An 18,446-nucleotide genomic window follows, 5' to 3' on the forward strand; every position below is an offset into this window, starting at 1 on the left:
TATGTTTTCTAAGAATTTCATCTCTCGTCTCTCTTCTCACAAATTTGACATGAACCTCTCTAGGAACTGCATGCGTGCGTGCATATTTTGAATTAACTCTATAAGCTCGATCCACATCCCAATTCATAAAGTCAACACCTCTCCCAAGAAATTCTCCCAACAGTTTAGTCACAACATCTCTCAAGTCTTCTTGGTCCACTTCTTCCAGATTTTGAAACCTAAGGAAATAAGACATTTTATCCATCTGTAGTCCAAGCACAGCATTGCCTGTCGTCTCCTCTCTTTTCTGCACTGCCGCATCTCTCCTCAGACCTTCCACTTTCTGCTTGTTTTCTGCTGAGACTTGTTGAGTGTCCTTTAAATCCTTTTGGATAGTCACAATTTCTGCTCTTATTTCATCAGTTTCTTGTCCATATTAGATAACTTTTCCAAAATTCTCTCCATTTCTCCAGCAGTTGGTCTCTGACCTTTTGCCATTTAAAAATTTTTAAAATCCTCAGGCAAGCACAGTATCCTTGTAATTTCCTCCGGATCCACCAGGGGCACTCACAGGAGCAACGAGTCCAGAGTACAGTTAGTCAACCAGGAAGCCGAAGGAAGTGATGTCATCAAGATTCTCATAGTGAAGGCGGAAGCTGGGCGCCACCATTGTTCCCCAGAGGAGGGGCCTCAAACCCTCCCTCCTAAATTTCTCCATCACCTCTTCTCTCCAGAGCTCCACAAAACCGGTAATCTTGTTATTTTAAGTTCTCCTCTCTCCAAAGTGATTCGTGCTCCTTCCAGTCGCGGGAGAAACCCCCGCACTCCGGGTACTCCACTCACATTTGCCGGTATCTCCTTCCCTTCTCCCTTCCTCAATTCTTCTCCGTTCCCTGCTCGCCACCAGGCTGCTGCAATTATAAATCCAAAGCCCCGGTGGCACTGGGCACAGCGGCCTAGGCGACGACCAAAATAATGGCCGCGGCCTGAGGCCTCCGAACCCCTCCGAGCCTAGGACGCGCCAGCATCGGTCCCCCCAGTCCTGTATGTCGGCTGGGAGACCCCTGGCGAGCCGTCCGTGCGGCAGGTGTCCTTTTCGGAACACCTGGCCCCTAAGGGCCTCGGAGGCGGCCGGATTCGGACACTGGAGGCAGGAGAGGCACCTCCAGATGTCCGTTGCCGCCGGATACCGGAAGTTTTTGATTAAAGCTTTTAAGGGCAGAGCACAAAACCTGCCTAAAGAATCTCTGGGAATATTATTAGGATGGATTTCTTTCAGGGAGATTCTTTAGAGAATGGAAACTGATGCATTCCTTATCCTAACCCAGCTGATTTTTTTATTTTTATTTCTGTAATACAAATGGGTGGTCAGCCTTTTCTGAAAGAGGGTTGGACTAGCACACAAGTTAGCCAGGCTGGAAACCCTACACCATTTCAGGCAAATGGTTATCCAATCTCTTCTTTAAAATCTCCAGTGTTGGAGCATTGACAACTTCTGGAGACAAGTTGTTCCACTGATTAATTGTTCTAACTGGCAGGAAATTTCTCCTAGGTTGCTTCTCTCCTTGATTAGTTTTCACCCATTGCTTTTTGTCCTGCTTTGAGGTCTTTGGAGAATAGTTTGATCCCCTCTTCTTTGTGGCAATCCCTGAGATATTGGAACACTGCTATCATGTCACTCCTAGTCCTTCTTTTCACCAGACTAGACATACATAATTCCAGCAACCGTTCTTTGTATGTTTTATTCCCCTAATCATTTTTGTTACTTTCCAAATATTAAACATTACAATACAAAAATCAGTTGCAAGTCACAGTTATAACAGGAACTGGGGTGGAGTTGGGTGGGAAGGGGAAGGGACAGGATGGGACAGGAGTCACAGAAAAATTGGTTAAACCCACATATGTGCTACTTATTTCTGTTTAGCACATTGGAAAAGTGGCCTGCCCTGTAAGTAGCAGGATTTAGGTTTTTTGCTTCTTGACATCTTGTGAAGTTGGATGAAAGACTATGTTAAACATTTTCCATTCCTCTGTGCTTTAACATCAACCATCACTATACTCTGACATTCTTTTGAAAGTAGGTGTCATGTAAGCAGTTCTGAACATGTCAAAATCTGGTAGCTGAGTTCCAAATTAAATGTTTCCAGTGTACCATATTTTTCGGAGTATAAGACGCTCCGGACTATAAGATGCACCTACCTTTTTTGGCAAGGAAAACAAGAAAAAGAAATCTGCCTCTGCCTCCCAGCAATTTTGCCTTGTTGCAGCAAATAGCCTGCTTTACTTTCATTTTCGTTTTCAGCGTAGCTTGATTAGCACAAGAAAAAGAAATCTGCTGCCAGCAATTTACATCCTTGCAGCAAGCAGCAGAGGCCCACGCAGCAATAGGCAATGGCAATCCCTGCATTCTGAAACAACTGAGAGTCGGAGACAATCAACTTGTGCTAATTAGGCTGTGCTGAAGCTGAACTGGGCTGTTTCTTCTTGCTGCTTGCTGCAAGGAGGTAAATTGCTGGGATGCAGAGGTCAAAGGGTGGGAGCCAGTGGGTGGGTGGGGCTACATTTGATGTATAAGACACACCCAAATTTTCACCCCTTTTTAGGGGGGAAAAGGTGCATCTTATACTCTGAAAAATATGGTATCTTTATTACATATCCATGCTTATGACTTTTTGTATGTGCAATGTAAAGGTTGGATCTTACTTTTAGAAACAGTTCAGATTTAGGTTCTTTTTTTAAAATTTAAATTTAAAAAGAAAAATGAGGTGCAAATTATCCGTTTCTTGCCCAGGGCCATTTAACAAATGCATGCTATTGGAAAAGCGATTAGCTCATGGCCCATCAAAGCAACAGCTTCTGTTCAATGGTTGACAAAGAAAATGAACTTCAATTTAACCAACTTGGTTGCTTCTCTGGGCCAACCCTTGAGCTCTTGTGCTTTAGCAATGTTTTTCTGCTTTCTAATACTCTGTCCTGAAGTCTCACTTTCATCAATAAGACTGGATGTTCAAATGTAATTGCCCCTCAGCTTTAAAAGATAGTGAGTGACATAGTCATTGAAAATCCTTGTGGTCAGAGGTGAGTTTCATCAGGTTCTGACCAGTTCTGGAGAACTGATAGTGGAAATTTTGAGTAGTTCGGAGAACTGGTAGTAAAAATTCTGACTGGCCCCGCCCCATCTATTCTCTGTCTCCTGAGTTCCATTTGATTGGGAGGAAATGGGGATTTTGCAGTAACCTTCCCCTGGACTGGGGTGAGAATGGAGATTTTATAATATCCTTCCCCTGCCACACCCACCAAGCCAAGCCATGCCCACAGAACCGGTAGTAAAAAAAATTGAATCCCACCACTGCTTGTGGTGTTGTCTTTTAGAAGCTGTGATCAAAGAATAAAGGCTTCCTGCTAAAGCCAATGGCAGAGAAGAGCAGGGCAGATGACCCCTTTCATGTGGTGCTCATTGAGAATGGAATGTGTTCAGAACTGAGAGTTAACATAAAATGTCTTCCATTCTCACTCTGTACCAGATTGTTTTCTTTTTAAGACTCTAATGGATTTAGTAATTTTAGCAGTGATCTGGTTGGCTGCAGCTCTTTTTTGTTTCGAGTACTGAGCAGGGGTGAAATCCAGCAGGTTCTGACAGGTTCTGGAGAGCCGGTAGCGGAAATTTTGAGTAGTTCAGAGAACTGGCAAATGTCACCTTTGGCTGGCCCCAGAGTGGGGTGGGAATGGAGATTGTGCAATATCCTTCCCCTGCTACGCCCACTAAGCCACACCACGCCCACCAAGCCACGCCCATAGAACCTGTAATAAAAAAAAATGGATTTCAGTAATTTCCTGAGCACTGCACACCAAAACTAGACACAAGAACAGTTTTTTCCCAAACGCCATCACTCTGCTAAACAAATAATTCTCTTCACACTGTTAAACTATTCACTAAGGCTGCATTATTATTACTATTAGTCTTCTTATTGTTCCTACCACCCATCTCCTCCAACTTATGACTGCATGACTGTAACTTTGTATCCTTACGATTTATATTGATATTGATTGCTTCCCAGTATGATTTGATTGCTTATTTGTACCCTGTGACTATCATTAAGTGTTGTACCTTATGATTCTTGATGAATGTATCTTTTCTTTTTATGTACACTGAGAGCATATGCATCAAAGACGAATTCCTTGTGTGTCCAACCACACATGGCCAATAAAGAATTCTATTCTATTCTATTCTATTCTATTCTATTCTATTCTATTCTATTCTATTCTATTCTATTCTATTCTATTCTAAATTCACCGATTAGGTAGTTTGCGGAAAATCACATTAAATAAAACAACCTTTGGCAGTACCTTTCTTGGTCCTTCACCTCTCTCTTTTGTGGCAGCCACAGGGTTTCTTACCTTAAACTTAAGGCAAGGAATTCATACTTATATCCCAGCTGCAGGGGTGAAATCCAGCAGGTTCTGACAGGTTCTGGAGAACTGGTAGTGGAAATTTTGAGCAGTTCGGAGAACCGGTAGCAGAAATTTTGAATAGTTCAGAGAACCAGCAAATACCATTTCTGGCTGGCCCCCAGATTTTGCAGTATCCTTCCCCTGCCACGCCCACCAAGCCACACCCACAGAACCAGTAGTAAAAAAATTTGGATTTCACCACTGCCCAGTTGGCCTCATTTGGGGAGATGCAGGCATATTTTCAAAAAGGTTTTTGAGGAGTAAATTATTCTCTACCTTAATGAAGGAATGGAAGAGATTCTCAAACAAAAAGAGCAATAGCCTATGCTATGCTGGCTGGAGAATTCTCGGAGTTGAAGTCCACAAGTCTTAAAGCTGCCAAGTTTGAAGTTTGAAGACCTTTGTCCTATACTGTCCTAGACTGTAATGGTATTCCCACATACCATTACATTTGGCCTGTATCCTGAGCTGATTTGACCTGGAATGCAGTGGTACTTTGAATTTCACATTTCCCCTGCATTTTGTAATTCTGACCAAATAATGTGCCTCTGTGTGTGCCTCTCTCAGTGTGTGTATTATAGGGATTAAATAGATCCAGAAATGCATCAGTTCATGAGAAAATGCATATAAAAATGCTGGAGTTGGACATTCTGTATAGCATCTGTAAAATATTGGTAGATTAATGTCAGAATGGTATGCAGTAGACTGATGAATGAAATGCAAACTGATGGGGGCTGAAATAGAACCAACCCATGCATCTTTAACTGAAGGGGATAATTAAAATACGGGCTCTTATGACCATATTAGCCAAAATGTTAGAATGACGTTATGCTATTGACTTCTGGCTCATACTGGTCTTAAGAGCTACCAAAACAGTAGGGGGTGGCCCAGATTGCTTCCGTATTTCAAACCAAAACTTCTACAGTATCAGAATGAACTTGAGATGAATTTGTCACGGTCAAAGTTTAAATTGAACCTAGACAATCATAGCCAGATAGCTGTAAGATAAACCAGTGGTGGTTTCTCTACCTCCAAAGTCCCTGCTAGCATCATGAGAGCAAGCTGTGAAATGGGCGTGATAAAGTGCTGTGACTTGTCTATATAGAAGTGCCTAATATACTTAAGGAGCTTTTGTTAAAGCGATTAAAATGAACAAGCTTTGTGGTTTGCCCTGCCTGTTATTGAAGCTATGCTAGTCTTCTGTTGCAGTTATTAATACCTAAGCCCTATCTCCAGGAGAAGGCGCTTGTGCTTACACAGTGCATAATGGGACACAAGAGGATGATATTTATAAGCCTAATGAGATCCAATATTAGCGGAGATTGGACTTGAAGAATGAATGTACTTAGTGCTGCCTGGCTTTTGATCATTCTGATGGGACCTGCTGGGTCTTGTAGTTCAGCAACATTAGAAATCGTCACAGGTTCCGCATGCCTGCTAAACTGCTCCCGAATTCACAGCAGATATTGCAAACGCTCTGAATTTGCAGCTTATCAATTCACACCAAGCCTGTTACAAGAAAAATGCCCACGCTATGCCAAATAAAGCTAAATAAAATCAAAATTTCAGAACAGGTCAGAGGGAGAGAGTTTCACCATTAGAGTATGGCTAGATTGCAGACTGGTGCCCCTGCCACTTTGAACTTCGGTAAAGGGAGACCCAAGGGTTTGTTGTGTTAGTAGTAGATAAGGATAGAACCAAACTCAATTAACTTTCATTAATCCACCGGAGGGGAAAAAATGTTGGCAACACTCTGTCCAACAATACAGCTACAAGAGTTGCAGCAAGCCAAATGGTGCTGTACATAACACTACAGGTAGTCCTCCACTTACAACCACAATTGAGTCCAACATTTCTGTCGTTAAGCGAGACATTTGTAAAGTGAATTTGGCCCCCATTTTGCAACCTTTCTTGTTGTTAAGTGAAGCACCGCAGTTGATAAGTTAGTAACCTGGTTGTTAAGTGAATCTGGTTTCTCCATTGACTTTCTCTGTCAGAAGGTCACAAAAGGTGATCACATGACCTTGGGACACCGTGACCGTCATAAATATGAACCAGCTGCAAATCATCCGGATTTTTGATCACAGAACCATGGGGGATGCTGCAAAGGTCATAACTGTGAAAAATGGTCACAAGTCACATTTTCCAGTGCCGTTCTAACTTTGAACGGTCCCCAAAGGAACTGTTGTAAGTTGAGGACTCCCTGTATAATACAATAGCCTCTTCCACCCCCTTAGTTAACAAAATCCTTTGTCTGGTGAGTGGGAACTTTTGCACAGAATGGTCTCTGAGGGAAAGGCTGTGGGAGATTTTCTCAAGCAGCCGCTAGAAGCTAAGAACAAGGATTGGCATCATCCTGAACTGGCTCTGGTGCTTCTTTAAGGAAGTATAACTGGTGCATCCACTTCCAAGCATTTTGGAAATAATGCTTCCGTTAAGTACCTTATGGCCCACTCCAAATTAGAGAATTTTATTTATAGTTACTCTTTGATTTACAACCACAAATGGGTCTGGAATTTTCATTGTTAAGTAAGACCATTGTTAAATGAGTCACACAGGGTTTTGTAACCCTTTTTGCCATGGTCGCTAAGTGAATTATTGCAGTTGTTAAATGAATCAAGCGATTGTTAAGAAAACCTGGTTTTGTTGTGACCCAGGCCCAAGTAGGTAAGAGGAAACTCAATCCGTGGGGGGAAAAAAACTTTATTCGAACAGCTGAGAATTATTTCATTCCCAGTGTCGTTCAACTCAAACTGAAACAAATTCCTCCCAACACAAATTCCTTAATCCTATCGCAAACCTTGGTCCAATTAGGCAAATAGTGACATAGTGTAAGCCGCCCTGAGTCTTCGCAGAAGGGCGGGATATAAATGCAAATAAAAAAAATTAAAAAACTGCCAAAGGCCTTTCTTGGCAAACGTTCAGAAGTCACAAAAATAAATGCAAGACATAGATGAAGCAAAAGACAAAGCTACCAACGTTGTTTTCTAGCAAAGACCAAACACCGTTGTCGATCTGTTTTAAGCCTTATGGGAGGGGCCAATCATCCCTTGGCCGTACTCCTGAGTTGTCCTTTTTGCTTGAGCTGCTCTTGCCTTCTGGCAGCTCTTCTCCTGTGTGCATTAGGAAGAGGCTCCTCCTGTTCCTCTGCCTCACCACTATCAGTCTCTGGAGCTCTGGAGTCTGCACCTCACTCCCCGATGGCCCTGGCCTCACCTCAGCCTCATCGCTGTCCGACTCTGTTGCCAGCTCCGCAGGCTGCTGGCGGACCACAACAGGTTTTCCCCATTAACTTTGCTTGTCAGAAGCTGGCTGGGTCGCAGAAAGGGGTCACATGACCTGGGAGGCTGCAACCATGGCAAATACATGCTGGTTGCACCTGAATTTTGGTCACATAATCACAGGGGGTGCTGTGATGGCCAAAAGTGTGAGGACCTCTCGTAAGTCTCTTTTTTTCAATGCTAGGGTAATGTTGAACAGTTGCTAAACAAATGGTTAGAACTTGAGAACATCTTTGTTCGCCTCAAGACAAAAGGAAAGCTTCTCTGCATAGAAAATTTAGGAGGATGGCTAACAGATATTGAATTTGTCAATGTATCCATGGGGGACGCCATTTTGTTTTGTGAATTATCTTCTCAGGTTTTCAATTAGAGATTGCTTCCTATAGCATTTTTAGTGGAAAACTATTTTCTTACCAGCCTTCAGCACTTTATAAATCATCACCAAAAAGCTGAGCTCCTGTAGAAATAATGGAAAAATTGCACATGGGCCAAACACAACTTTTTGTTTTCATGAATCAGCTGAAAAGGATGCTGTTAAAACTCCGGCCAGTGATATAACATTTGTCAAAATTGTAAAACCAGCAATGGGCCAAAAAAAAAAAAAGGTATTAATAACACAGAGAATCCCAACTGACCTAGCAGGCTTTGTAGTCATAATGTGCCTTCGGCTTTGGAATTTATTTGATTTTATTAAACAGCTTTACATAGATGTCCATTGCTGGAGGAACTGTGGGTGGCAAACAGAAATAAAACGATCACCAAATGTACACATCGATTTAAGAAAGAACTAAGTGCACCCCCAAAATGTTCATTGCTATACATATTGGTCATGTCGATTTTCCATTAACATCCTAGCCCTGGTACTTGGGGAGAAAAGCCAGATCTTCATTGCCCTTCTGAAGACCAACACATTCTTGGCTATCCAAAACACCTGGGGTAGGCTGTTACACAAAGTAGGCACCGTGACAAAAAATGTCATTCTTCCTAAGGCACAACTTCACCAAGAGGAGCTGAATGATGCCTACTCTGCTTGATCTTCCCAAGTTAACACATATTTTGTTTGGACGGTAAAAGAAATGCACTATTTTGCAAATGTTCCAGCTCAATGTAGAATACGAATTGTTCCAGTTTCCATGTATAGATAGTCCTCGACTTACAAGAGTTCACTTAGTGACTGTTCAAAGTAACAACAGTATTGAAAAAAAAGTGACTTTTAACCATTTTTCACAGTTACAACCTTTGCAGCCTCCTGATCCTGATCATATGAATACTGGTAAAATCCAGATGCTTGGCAACGGGTTCATATTTATGACCGTTGCTGTGTCCCAAGGTCACGTGATCCCCTTTTGTGACCTTTAGACAAGCAAAGTCAATGGGGAAGACAGACTCACTTAATTTAACCGGGTTGCTAACTTACTAACTGCGGAGATTCACATAACAACGTTGGCAAGGAAGGTCATAAATTGGGGCAAAACTCACTTAACAAACATCTCACTTAACGTAGAAATTTTGGATGCAAGTGTGGTCGTAAGTCGTACTTCTTGTTTGTTGACAGTAACCATGGAAAAGGGTCATTTTTTTTACAGTAAAAAAATAATAGACTTCCTGCAGGTTTTCTACCATTTGTTTGTATCAGACTGAAAGTACATGCCCAGACTGGATGAATCAGTGCTCCCCTGCCTTAAGCATTCTCAGCATAACTGTTGGATGAGGTTAAGCAATTCAGACAAGGCAGGTACTGAGCTGCATTCGACTCTTGAAACTTCCCTCAGCCCTTTCCTCCCTTTTTTTAGGCCAACTCCTTTTTCTTCCTTTGGAAGTTACTTCTGCAAATTAGATCTTAGAATAAAAAATCCTTTTTTCTTAAAGTGGAATGGTTGGTAAAATGAGGTGTAAATATCATGTAAGTTTATTTATTTTATTTTTTATTTTGTCACAACATTATATACAGGAACATATATTGAAAGGAAACAATAGGACAGGAACGGTAGGCACTTTTGTGCACTTATGCACGCCCCTTATAGTCCTCTTAGGAATGGGGTGAGGTCAATGGTAGACAGTTTTTGGTTAAAGCTTTTAGGAGTTGGAGAGGAGACCACAGAGTCAGGTAGTGTATTCCAAGCATTAAAACTCTGTTACTGAAGTCATATTTTCTTCAATCAAGATTGAAGCGGTTGACATTAAGTTACTGCAGCCACATCTCCACTTGGTCTTCCGGGCTACCCTGTTCCCATTGCAGCTGGTGGTGTGGTATCATCTGAACTTTTGCCATCCTTATCAAAAGGATTATAAATCAAACACCCATAAATCTATCCAGAGACATAGGAAAGCTCAAACGATTTGTAATATTATTTCAAAGTCTTCCATAAGTATAATCTGTTTAAGCCCCTGCTCATTTACAAAGGTTTTAAGGAGCTTAAATAATTGGAAATTTACAGAGCATGTAATACTTAAGTGCTACAAAGCCACTTTAATAAGTGGACCCAGGCAATTGTACATTGCTCAGATACAAATTGTTTTGTAGCCCGACCCCCTAAAATCCTAAAATGTTATAACTGGGACAGTTTAAAAGGAAAGAAAATGATTGCTTAACTCTTTTTCTCCTCCTTTCGATATATTTTATAAACATTAAAAAAAGAAGAATGCTTCTCAAGTGTGCTTACAAATCCTCTCACCACTTTAAGCAATACCATAATCTAATACAATTCACCATGATCCATAATCCAAATTATGACTGCATTAAAAGCAAAATGGAGTATGGACAACCTAACAGCCATTTCAGACAGGTAATAAACTATGGTTACCATCTCTCACTTGGGGTTCCAGTTTTCCCATTCCATCCTAGAATGAGGCAATCTGTTAACCAACTTCAGTTAAATAGATAGTAGAATTACAGATTTGTTTTTTGGCACAGCTCTGCTACGAGAATCAAAACCCGTATAAGTCAGAAGCGATAGCTGTTCAAGTTAGCAGAGAACCTAACAGCTTGAAGCATAGCAAAAAGGATGTTGCTTGAATAATGATGAGACTCTAGGCCAGTGATGGCTAGTGATGGCTATCCTTTTTCTTGTTGTGTGCCAAAAAGCATTAGCTATGGCTCCTCCTGCCCCCCCTCCACCTCCAGTTTTGGGCCTAGTAGGCCTCCCCGCAGCCTCCTGGGCCCAAAAATGGGCTCCCCCACCCCCACGCATGGGAGTGTGTCTCCTGTGCATGCATGTGCATCTCCTGCATGTGACCCCCGCACATCCCAAAAATCAGCTGGCTGATGGGAGGCACTCACACATGCATGGTGGAGCTGAGCTGGGCAACGGCTCACGTGTCTGCAGAAAGGGCTCTTCATGCCAACTGTAGCATGTGTGCCATAGGTTGGTCATCATGGCTCTAGGCAATCTGAATTTTTACCTGCCTTACACCTTTTTGCTTGCCAATTATGATGTTAATGAGCTTATTTCACTGGATTACTGTAAATTCAGTTACTTTTCTTGGAGTTTGGGAGCTTTTCTGATAGGATCAGTCAAACGTCTTTGGTACTTCCAGTGTTACGATATTCCTGGCTCCCTTCCAGTAGTAAAATAGAGACAACAATTACCATCATCTATTCACCTTGACCTCTTCATATTCACTAGGACAGGGGTCTCCAACCTTGGTCCCTCTAAGACTTGTGGACTTCAACTCCCAGAGTCCCCCAGCCAGCAAAGCTGGCTGAGGAACTCTGGGAGTTGAAGTCCACAAGTCTTAAAGGGACCAAGGTTGGAGACCCCTGCACTAAGATATAGGAGGAGGCACTGGGAGAAAATGATATATTCTTTCTGTTCTTTTAAGATCTTCTCCAGTTCTGGGATGGTCATGCTATAAAAATGGAAGACAACCGTAACATAGGTTGTCTTCCTCCTAGGATATAGGAGGAGGCACTAGGAGAAAATGATATATTCTTTCTGTTCTTTTAAAATCTTCTCCAGTTCTGCGATGGTCATGCTATAAAAATGAAAGACAACCGTAACATATAAGAATAACCCATTTCATACAGGCTATTAATTTAGTCTTGGAAAAGAAAAATCTTTGGCTTTGGCTCACATAGTCTCATTCTTTTCATGATGAATCAAAATGAAATCACCGGCATAATAGAAAAAAGCTATGTAAAAACTATGCTGACATATGAAAAAAATGAACTCTATAATAGTAAATGGCCCTCACCCTAACATTACTAAAAATCTGAAACTCCAGCAAAGACTAAGCTTGCTCATTAAAAATAGTTTGGCAGTCAGGCTTCACCATATAGCTATTATGGATGACTTCATCCCACTTTCTTGGAAGCAACAGCAGTGAGGGCTAGAATATTAAAAGTAGATGACAATAATGCAGAGGGAGAACCGTAGTGGTAGAAAGGTGATGACAGATGACAGCCCCAACTGCTGCTTCCAAGCTGTCTTGATCCCTACAGCAGTTTCCCTATAGATTTTCACTCTAACCTTTGGTGCTTTCCTTTCCTTTACTGAAAGATTTCAACATATGTGTAATAGCAATAGCACTTAGACTTATATACTGCTTCACCGTGCTTTATAGCCAGCAGTGAGTTTCTCATTATGTTACTACCAGTTCACCCCGCACGTGCCTGCCTTCCGCATATGCGCCTGGCCTTCTGTGCATACACATTGCTCTTGCAGGAACCTTCCATGCATGTGCCCGGCCTCAAAAACATGCCTAAATAGGATGGCATAGAGCCCCAGCAATTACTGCTACTGGTTCGGGAAAACTGGTCCAAACTGGCTGAATACCACCTCTGTTTATAGCCCTCTCTAAGCAGTTTACAGAATAGCATATTGCCCACAACAATCTGGGTCCTGATTTTTCCCACCTCAGAAAAATGGAAATCTGGGTCAACCTTGAGTCAGTGAGAATCGAACTGCCGAACTGCAGTCAGCTGGCAATCAGCAGAAGTAGCCTGTAGTACTGCATTCTAACCACTGAGCCACCACAGCACAATGTAGAGGTAGCCGTCAAGTTGCAACTGTAATGAAACCTGCCCATCAGGGCTGTAATTCAAGAGGGTGACCAACCCGGTTTTACGATCTTGTATTGCGGCAGTTGTTAAGTGAATTGTTGCAGTTGTTAAGAGAATGAATGATTTGCTGTGACTGCGGTCTTGATGAAAACCAGAAATAAATACCATTTTTGGGGGCAAAACCGTAATCAAACATGGTGGCATGACAATGGGACACTGAAAATGGTCATAAATATAGCATGGTTGCCGAGCACCCAAAGTGTGATCATATGTCTATGGGTGTGGCGGGGGGGACAATGGTTGGAATTTCTAATCCGGGTCCTAAGTAACCCCCAGGTAGGTGTTTTGGAATTTTGAATGGTTGCTAAGCAACTGGTTGTAAATTGAGAGCTACCTGTAATTCATCAAGATAGTTAGCTAATTACTGCTTAGATCATTGTGATGAAGACTCTAATCTTAAAGGTAAAGGTAAAGGTTCCCCTCGCACATATGTGCTAGTCATTCCCGACTCTAGGGGGCGGTACTCATCTCCGTTTCAAAGCTGAAGAGCCAGCACTGTCTGAAGACATCTCAGTGGTCATGTGGCCAGCATGACTAAATGCCAAAGGCGCATGGAATGCTGTTACCTTCCCACCAAAGGTGGTCCCTATTTTTCTACTTGCATTTTTTACGTGCTTTCGAACTGCTAGGTTGGCAGAAGCTGGGACAAGTAATGGGAGCTCACTCTGTTACGCAGCACTAGGAATTCGAACCGCTCAACCGCCGACCTTTCAATCGACAAGCTCAGCGTCTTAGCCTCTGAGCCACCGCATTCTTTACTCTAATCTTAGAGAAGATATTTACATTTGGTATTGTCCCACACGAAAATTTAAACAATAATTCTTTTTTCATGGACAAAACATGGACACCGAGGAAGCAATACCTTCTCATTCTCTTGTATACTTCCGTATTTAAGAGAGATGCACCCTGACATCATCACTTACAAGGACAATGGCCTAGAATGACCTGACTGCTGTTCTTGTGGGCTTAAATTATCTTTCTGCCAAATTGTCACACATCCGCTCTCCTCTTCCTTCTTCCATTCATCTTCTTTTACAGGCCAAGTCTATACAAAGCCCATCTGTGAGGAAGATGGGCAGTTTCTAAATGTGATATATAAATAAATAAAATACACTATATTCTTCCTTCTTCTTGCCACATGCTGAAATATCATCAGTATGTTTTGTCATTGCTTTTTGTAATTATAACATAACATATAACATAACATCAGAGTTGGAAGGGACCTTGGAGGCCTTCTAGTCCAACCCCCTGCCCAGGCAGGAAACCCTACACCATCTCAGTCAGATGGTTATCCAACATTTTCTTAAAAATTTCCAGTGTTGGAGCATTCACAACTTCTGAAGGCAAGTCGTTCCACTTATTAATTGTTCTAACTGTCAGGAAATTTCTCCTTAGTTCTAAGTTGCTTCTTTCCTTGATCAGTTTCCACCCATTGCTTCTTGTTCTACCCTCAGGTGCTCTGGAGAACAGTCCAACTCCCACTTCTCTGTGGCAGCCCCTGAGATATTGGAACACTGCTATCATGTCTCCCCTAGTCCTTCTTTTCATTAAACTAGACATACCCAGTTCCTGCAACCGTTCTTCATATGTTTTATCCTCCAGTCCCCTAATCATCTTTGTTGCTCTTCTCTGCACTCTTTCTAGAGTCTCAACATCTTTTTTACATCGTGGCGACCAAAACTGGATGCAATATTCCAAGTGTGGCCTTACCAAGGCATTATAAAGTGGTACTAGCACTTCACGTGATCTTGATTCTATCCCTCTGTTTATGCAGCCCAGAACTGTGTTGGCTTTTTTAACAGCTGCTGCACACTGCTGGCTCATATCTAGATGGTTATCCACTAGGACTCCAAGATCCCTCTCACAGGTACTACTATTGAGCAAGGTACCACATATACGGTACTGGTGCATTTTGTTTTTGGCCTAAATGTAGAACCTTACTTTTTCACTGTTGAATTTCATTTTGTTAGATAGCGCCCAATGTTCAAGTCTGTCAAGATCTTTCTGTAACTTGAGCCTATCTTCTGGAGTGTTAGCTATTCCTGCCAGCTTGGTGTCATCTGCAAATTTGATGAGTCCCCCATCTATCCCCTGGTCCAAGTCATTGATGAAGATGTTGGAGGGTACTGGGCCTAAAACAGAGCCTTGGGGTACTCCACTGCATACTTCCCTCCATGTGGATGTAGTTCCGTTGAGGACTACACGTTGAGTGCGGTTGGTCAGCCAGTTCTGAATCCATCTGGTGGTGGTGCTGTCTAACCCACATTTTCTACTTTATCTAGTAGTAGGTTATGGTCTACTTTATCAAATGCTTTACTGAAGTCCAAGTAAATTATATCGACAGCATTCCTCTGGTCTACTAATTTTGTCTTTTTGTCAAAGAATGCGATAAGATTAGTCTGGCATGATCTGTTTTGACAAACCCATGTTGGCTTTTGGTTATTACTTTGTTTGCTTCTAGGTGTTCGGTGATTCGTTGCTTGATTATCTTTTCCAGAATCTTCCCGGTATTGAGGTCAGACTGATAGGTCTGTAGTTTCCTGGATCTGTTTTTCCTTTTTGAAGATGGGAACTACATCAGCTCTTTTCCAGTCCTCTGGCAGCCCCCCTGTGCTCCAGGATCTTTGAAAGATATAGTTCAGTGGTTCTGAGATCACGTCTGCCAGTTCCTTCAGAACCTTGGGGATGTAATCCATCCGGTCCTGGTGATTTGAACTCGTCTAGGGTAGACAGGTGTTCACTTACCATTTTCTTCCCTATTTTATCTTGTGTTTCTAATCTGTTTTTGTAGTGCTGTTTTTGATAGGTTGGATTGTTTTTTCCTTTTGTGTAAAGACAGATGCAAAATATGAGTTAAGTAGATCTGTTTTCTCCCTGTTGTTTGTCATCTTCTTGCCACTTTCTCCCAGCAATGGGCCAATTGTTTCCTTGACTTTTTTCTTGTTTTTAACATGTTGGAAGAAGCTTTTTATTATTTTTACTTTTGTCGCTAGCCTTTGTTCATTGTGAGCCTTAGCTTTCCTCACTTCATCTTTACAGGCTCGGGCTGTTGCTGATATTCTGCCTTAGTTATTTGCCCCTCTTTCCACTTTTATATTTGTCCTTTTGTCTTTCAATTTGTCAGATAGTTCTTTATGCATCCATGCTGGTTTCTTTTGTGATCTACTATTTTTCTTCTTCATTGGTATTGTGTTAGACTGTGCTTTTATAATCTCACTTTTCAAAATTTCCCAAGCTTCTTGAGTTGTTTTCCCCCTGAGGATTCTCATCCATTGAATCCTTCTCAAGATCTCTCTAAGTTTATTGAAATTAGCTCTCTTAAAGTCCAAGACTCTAGTTTGACTTTGTTCTACTACTTGTATTTGCTTAATGTTGAATTCCAATATTGCGTGGTCGCTTGCCCCCAAGGTTCCTGTAGCTTCAACACCTTCTATCATTTCATCTCTGTTAGTGAGAATTAAGTCCAATATGGCTGATCCCACATAAATACATATTCGCTTGGAAATGTTGGATTTGCTTAAATCAGACTAAATCACTGGGGCAAATGTTATCAAATTCGTGCACATTTACCCTTTTCAAGGAAACGCCATTCATTTCCCTGGCATTTATTTCTATGTGCTTGTGTTTAGAATTGTAAACGGACAGCAATTGCTGCTTATTCGGCAGTAATTTGTACTGAAATCACGGATCTTGAAGAATGTTAAAACAAATCCGTTTTCTTTTTTTATATAAATAAAGGGACAGGTTCTATTGCAGCAGAACCTGATAAGTAATTCACAAAGTCTATTTAGTTTCAGCTATTTTTGCCTTGAAAAATTGTACAAAAATGAGAACTTGTGTTTGTGTTTGAAAATGTATTTGTAAAAATGTGCATTAGTGACAGCTGCCTAAAATTTGGGAAATGGGGAAATTTGCCTAGATATATTTGTATTTTAAGAAAAGAAGCACGCACAATACAATTGGTAGGGAAACCTGCACAACATTTATTTTTTTTTTAAAAAAAGTTATGATAAAGTAGATAGTGGGTATGAATGAATGAATATATTATGGATCTTGACTGATCTACATATGCTAAGTTCCAAATAAATTAAATATGGTGTTTCCCCAAAAATAAGCCCTTTTCCGAAAATAAGCCCTTGCTTGATTTTACATGTGCAACTAATATAAGCCCTACCCCAAAAATAAGCTCTAGTTAAGACTGCACCATGCCGGTTCCACTGCTTGTGGCACTACGCCATGTAGTATGTCACACCGCTCAGGTGGCCCCGTGGTGGCACTGCTGCAATGCGCCACATGGCATCTGGCTGCAAGTGGCCATAAGCAGCCACAGAAGAAGTTGAGCAGCAATGAAACAGGTGTCGGGGTACGGGAGCCCTGGTTGCAGTGGTCCTAAGGTAAACAGGTAAGACATCCCCCCAAAATAAGAGCTGGTGTCTCTTTTGGAGGATATATATATATATATATATATATATATATATATATATATATATATATATATATATATATGTCTTTAGTTATTGGTTTTCTCCGTAAAATTGGAAGTGTCTTGGCGGCGTTTGACAAAGTCTCATTAAATCATCTTCAGGCTTCAGCTTTGTGCTTCTGGGAGCAAAGCCTGAAGCTGAAGCCTGAAGATGACGAATGAGACTTTGTCAAACGCGTCATAACTCAATTCTTAGCGAATAACCAAAGACCTACATACAAACACCCGCGAAAACCTCAGAAAACAAATATATATATATATATATCAATCAATCAATCAATCAATCACCAGGTCTTATTTCTGAGGAAACACGGTACTGAGTATATGAGCCCCATAGAATCTTAATAGGACTGAAATAAGTTTAATGGAAACATTATGTAGGTTACGCTGTGGCCAAAGTCAAGTGCAGTGTAAAACAAGGAAACACAGTAGATTTTAAAAAGAAATATTCCTACAGTGGAATTTGTAGAATTAAACAGAAAACGTACAAAGGCTGATCCCCATTCTATAAAACAAAGCATTCCAAAATTGTGTTTTTTATTCTTAGGATTTGTGACCCTGGATTGTTCTCTTGACAGGTGGAAAATTTCCTGAAGACTTTTCAGTTCTATTCACAATAAAACCTAAAAAAGGAGTCCAGTCCTTTCTTTTATCTATCTACAATGAACACGGCATTCAGCAGGTTGGCATTGAGGTGGGCAGGTCACCTATCTTCTTGTTTGAAGATCAAAATGGAAAACCTGCCCCAGAAGACTATCCCATCTTTGGTACGGTCAATATTGCTGATGGAAAGTAAGTAGAAGATCATCAAAAGTTCATGATGTCTGTGTGAGTCATTTGAATATCTTGTCAATGGAGGCTACTGATGCCAGGCACCAGATGAGTTAAACAAAACATTTTGCATGGATTTTTTTTTTCAGTTGGGTTTGAACACAAATCTTTGGCATATGACGATTGGCATCGTCCGGTTGCTTTGTTTGCTTTTATATCTGTGTATCATCTCTGTCTTGCTTTTTGTATTTTATTGCCCTTAACATGATCTTACTTAGATCATGTTCTCCTATTTTCTCCGTTCTTCAATGCGTTCTTGGTAATATGCTATCATCCTCCCTTCCCAGTAATACCTCATTTATGCCTTAAAATGGTGAAGATACCAATGATTTGAAATAGGGGACTAGCCAGAGTCTAT

At 41.3% G+C, this 18,446-nt stretch overlaps 1 protein-coding gene across 1 annotated transcript in view; it reads left to right on the forward strand.

The window, feature by feature from the left end:
• COL11A1 (collagen type XI alpha 1 chain) overlaps positions 1-18,446 on the forward strand; it is a 295,583-nt gene that overhangs the window by 36,152 nt on the left and 240,985 nt on the right. The window contains exon 3 of the mRNA XM_058177409.1: positions 17,836-18,049. Within this exon, the coding sequence (XP_058033392.1) occupies positions 17,836-18,049 (214 nt within the window). The remainder of the gene's footprint in view (positions 1-17,835; positions 18,050-18,446) is intronic.

The sequence above is a fragment of the Ahaetulla prasina genome, chromosome 3 (assembly GCF_028640845.1).
Source record: "Ahaetulla prasina isolate Xishuangbanna chromosome 3, ASM2864084v1, whole genome shotgun sequence".
In the NCBI taxonomy this organism is placed as follows: Eukaryota; Metazoa; Chordata; class Lepidosauria; order Squamata; family Colubridae; genus Ahaetulla; species Ahaetulla prasina.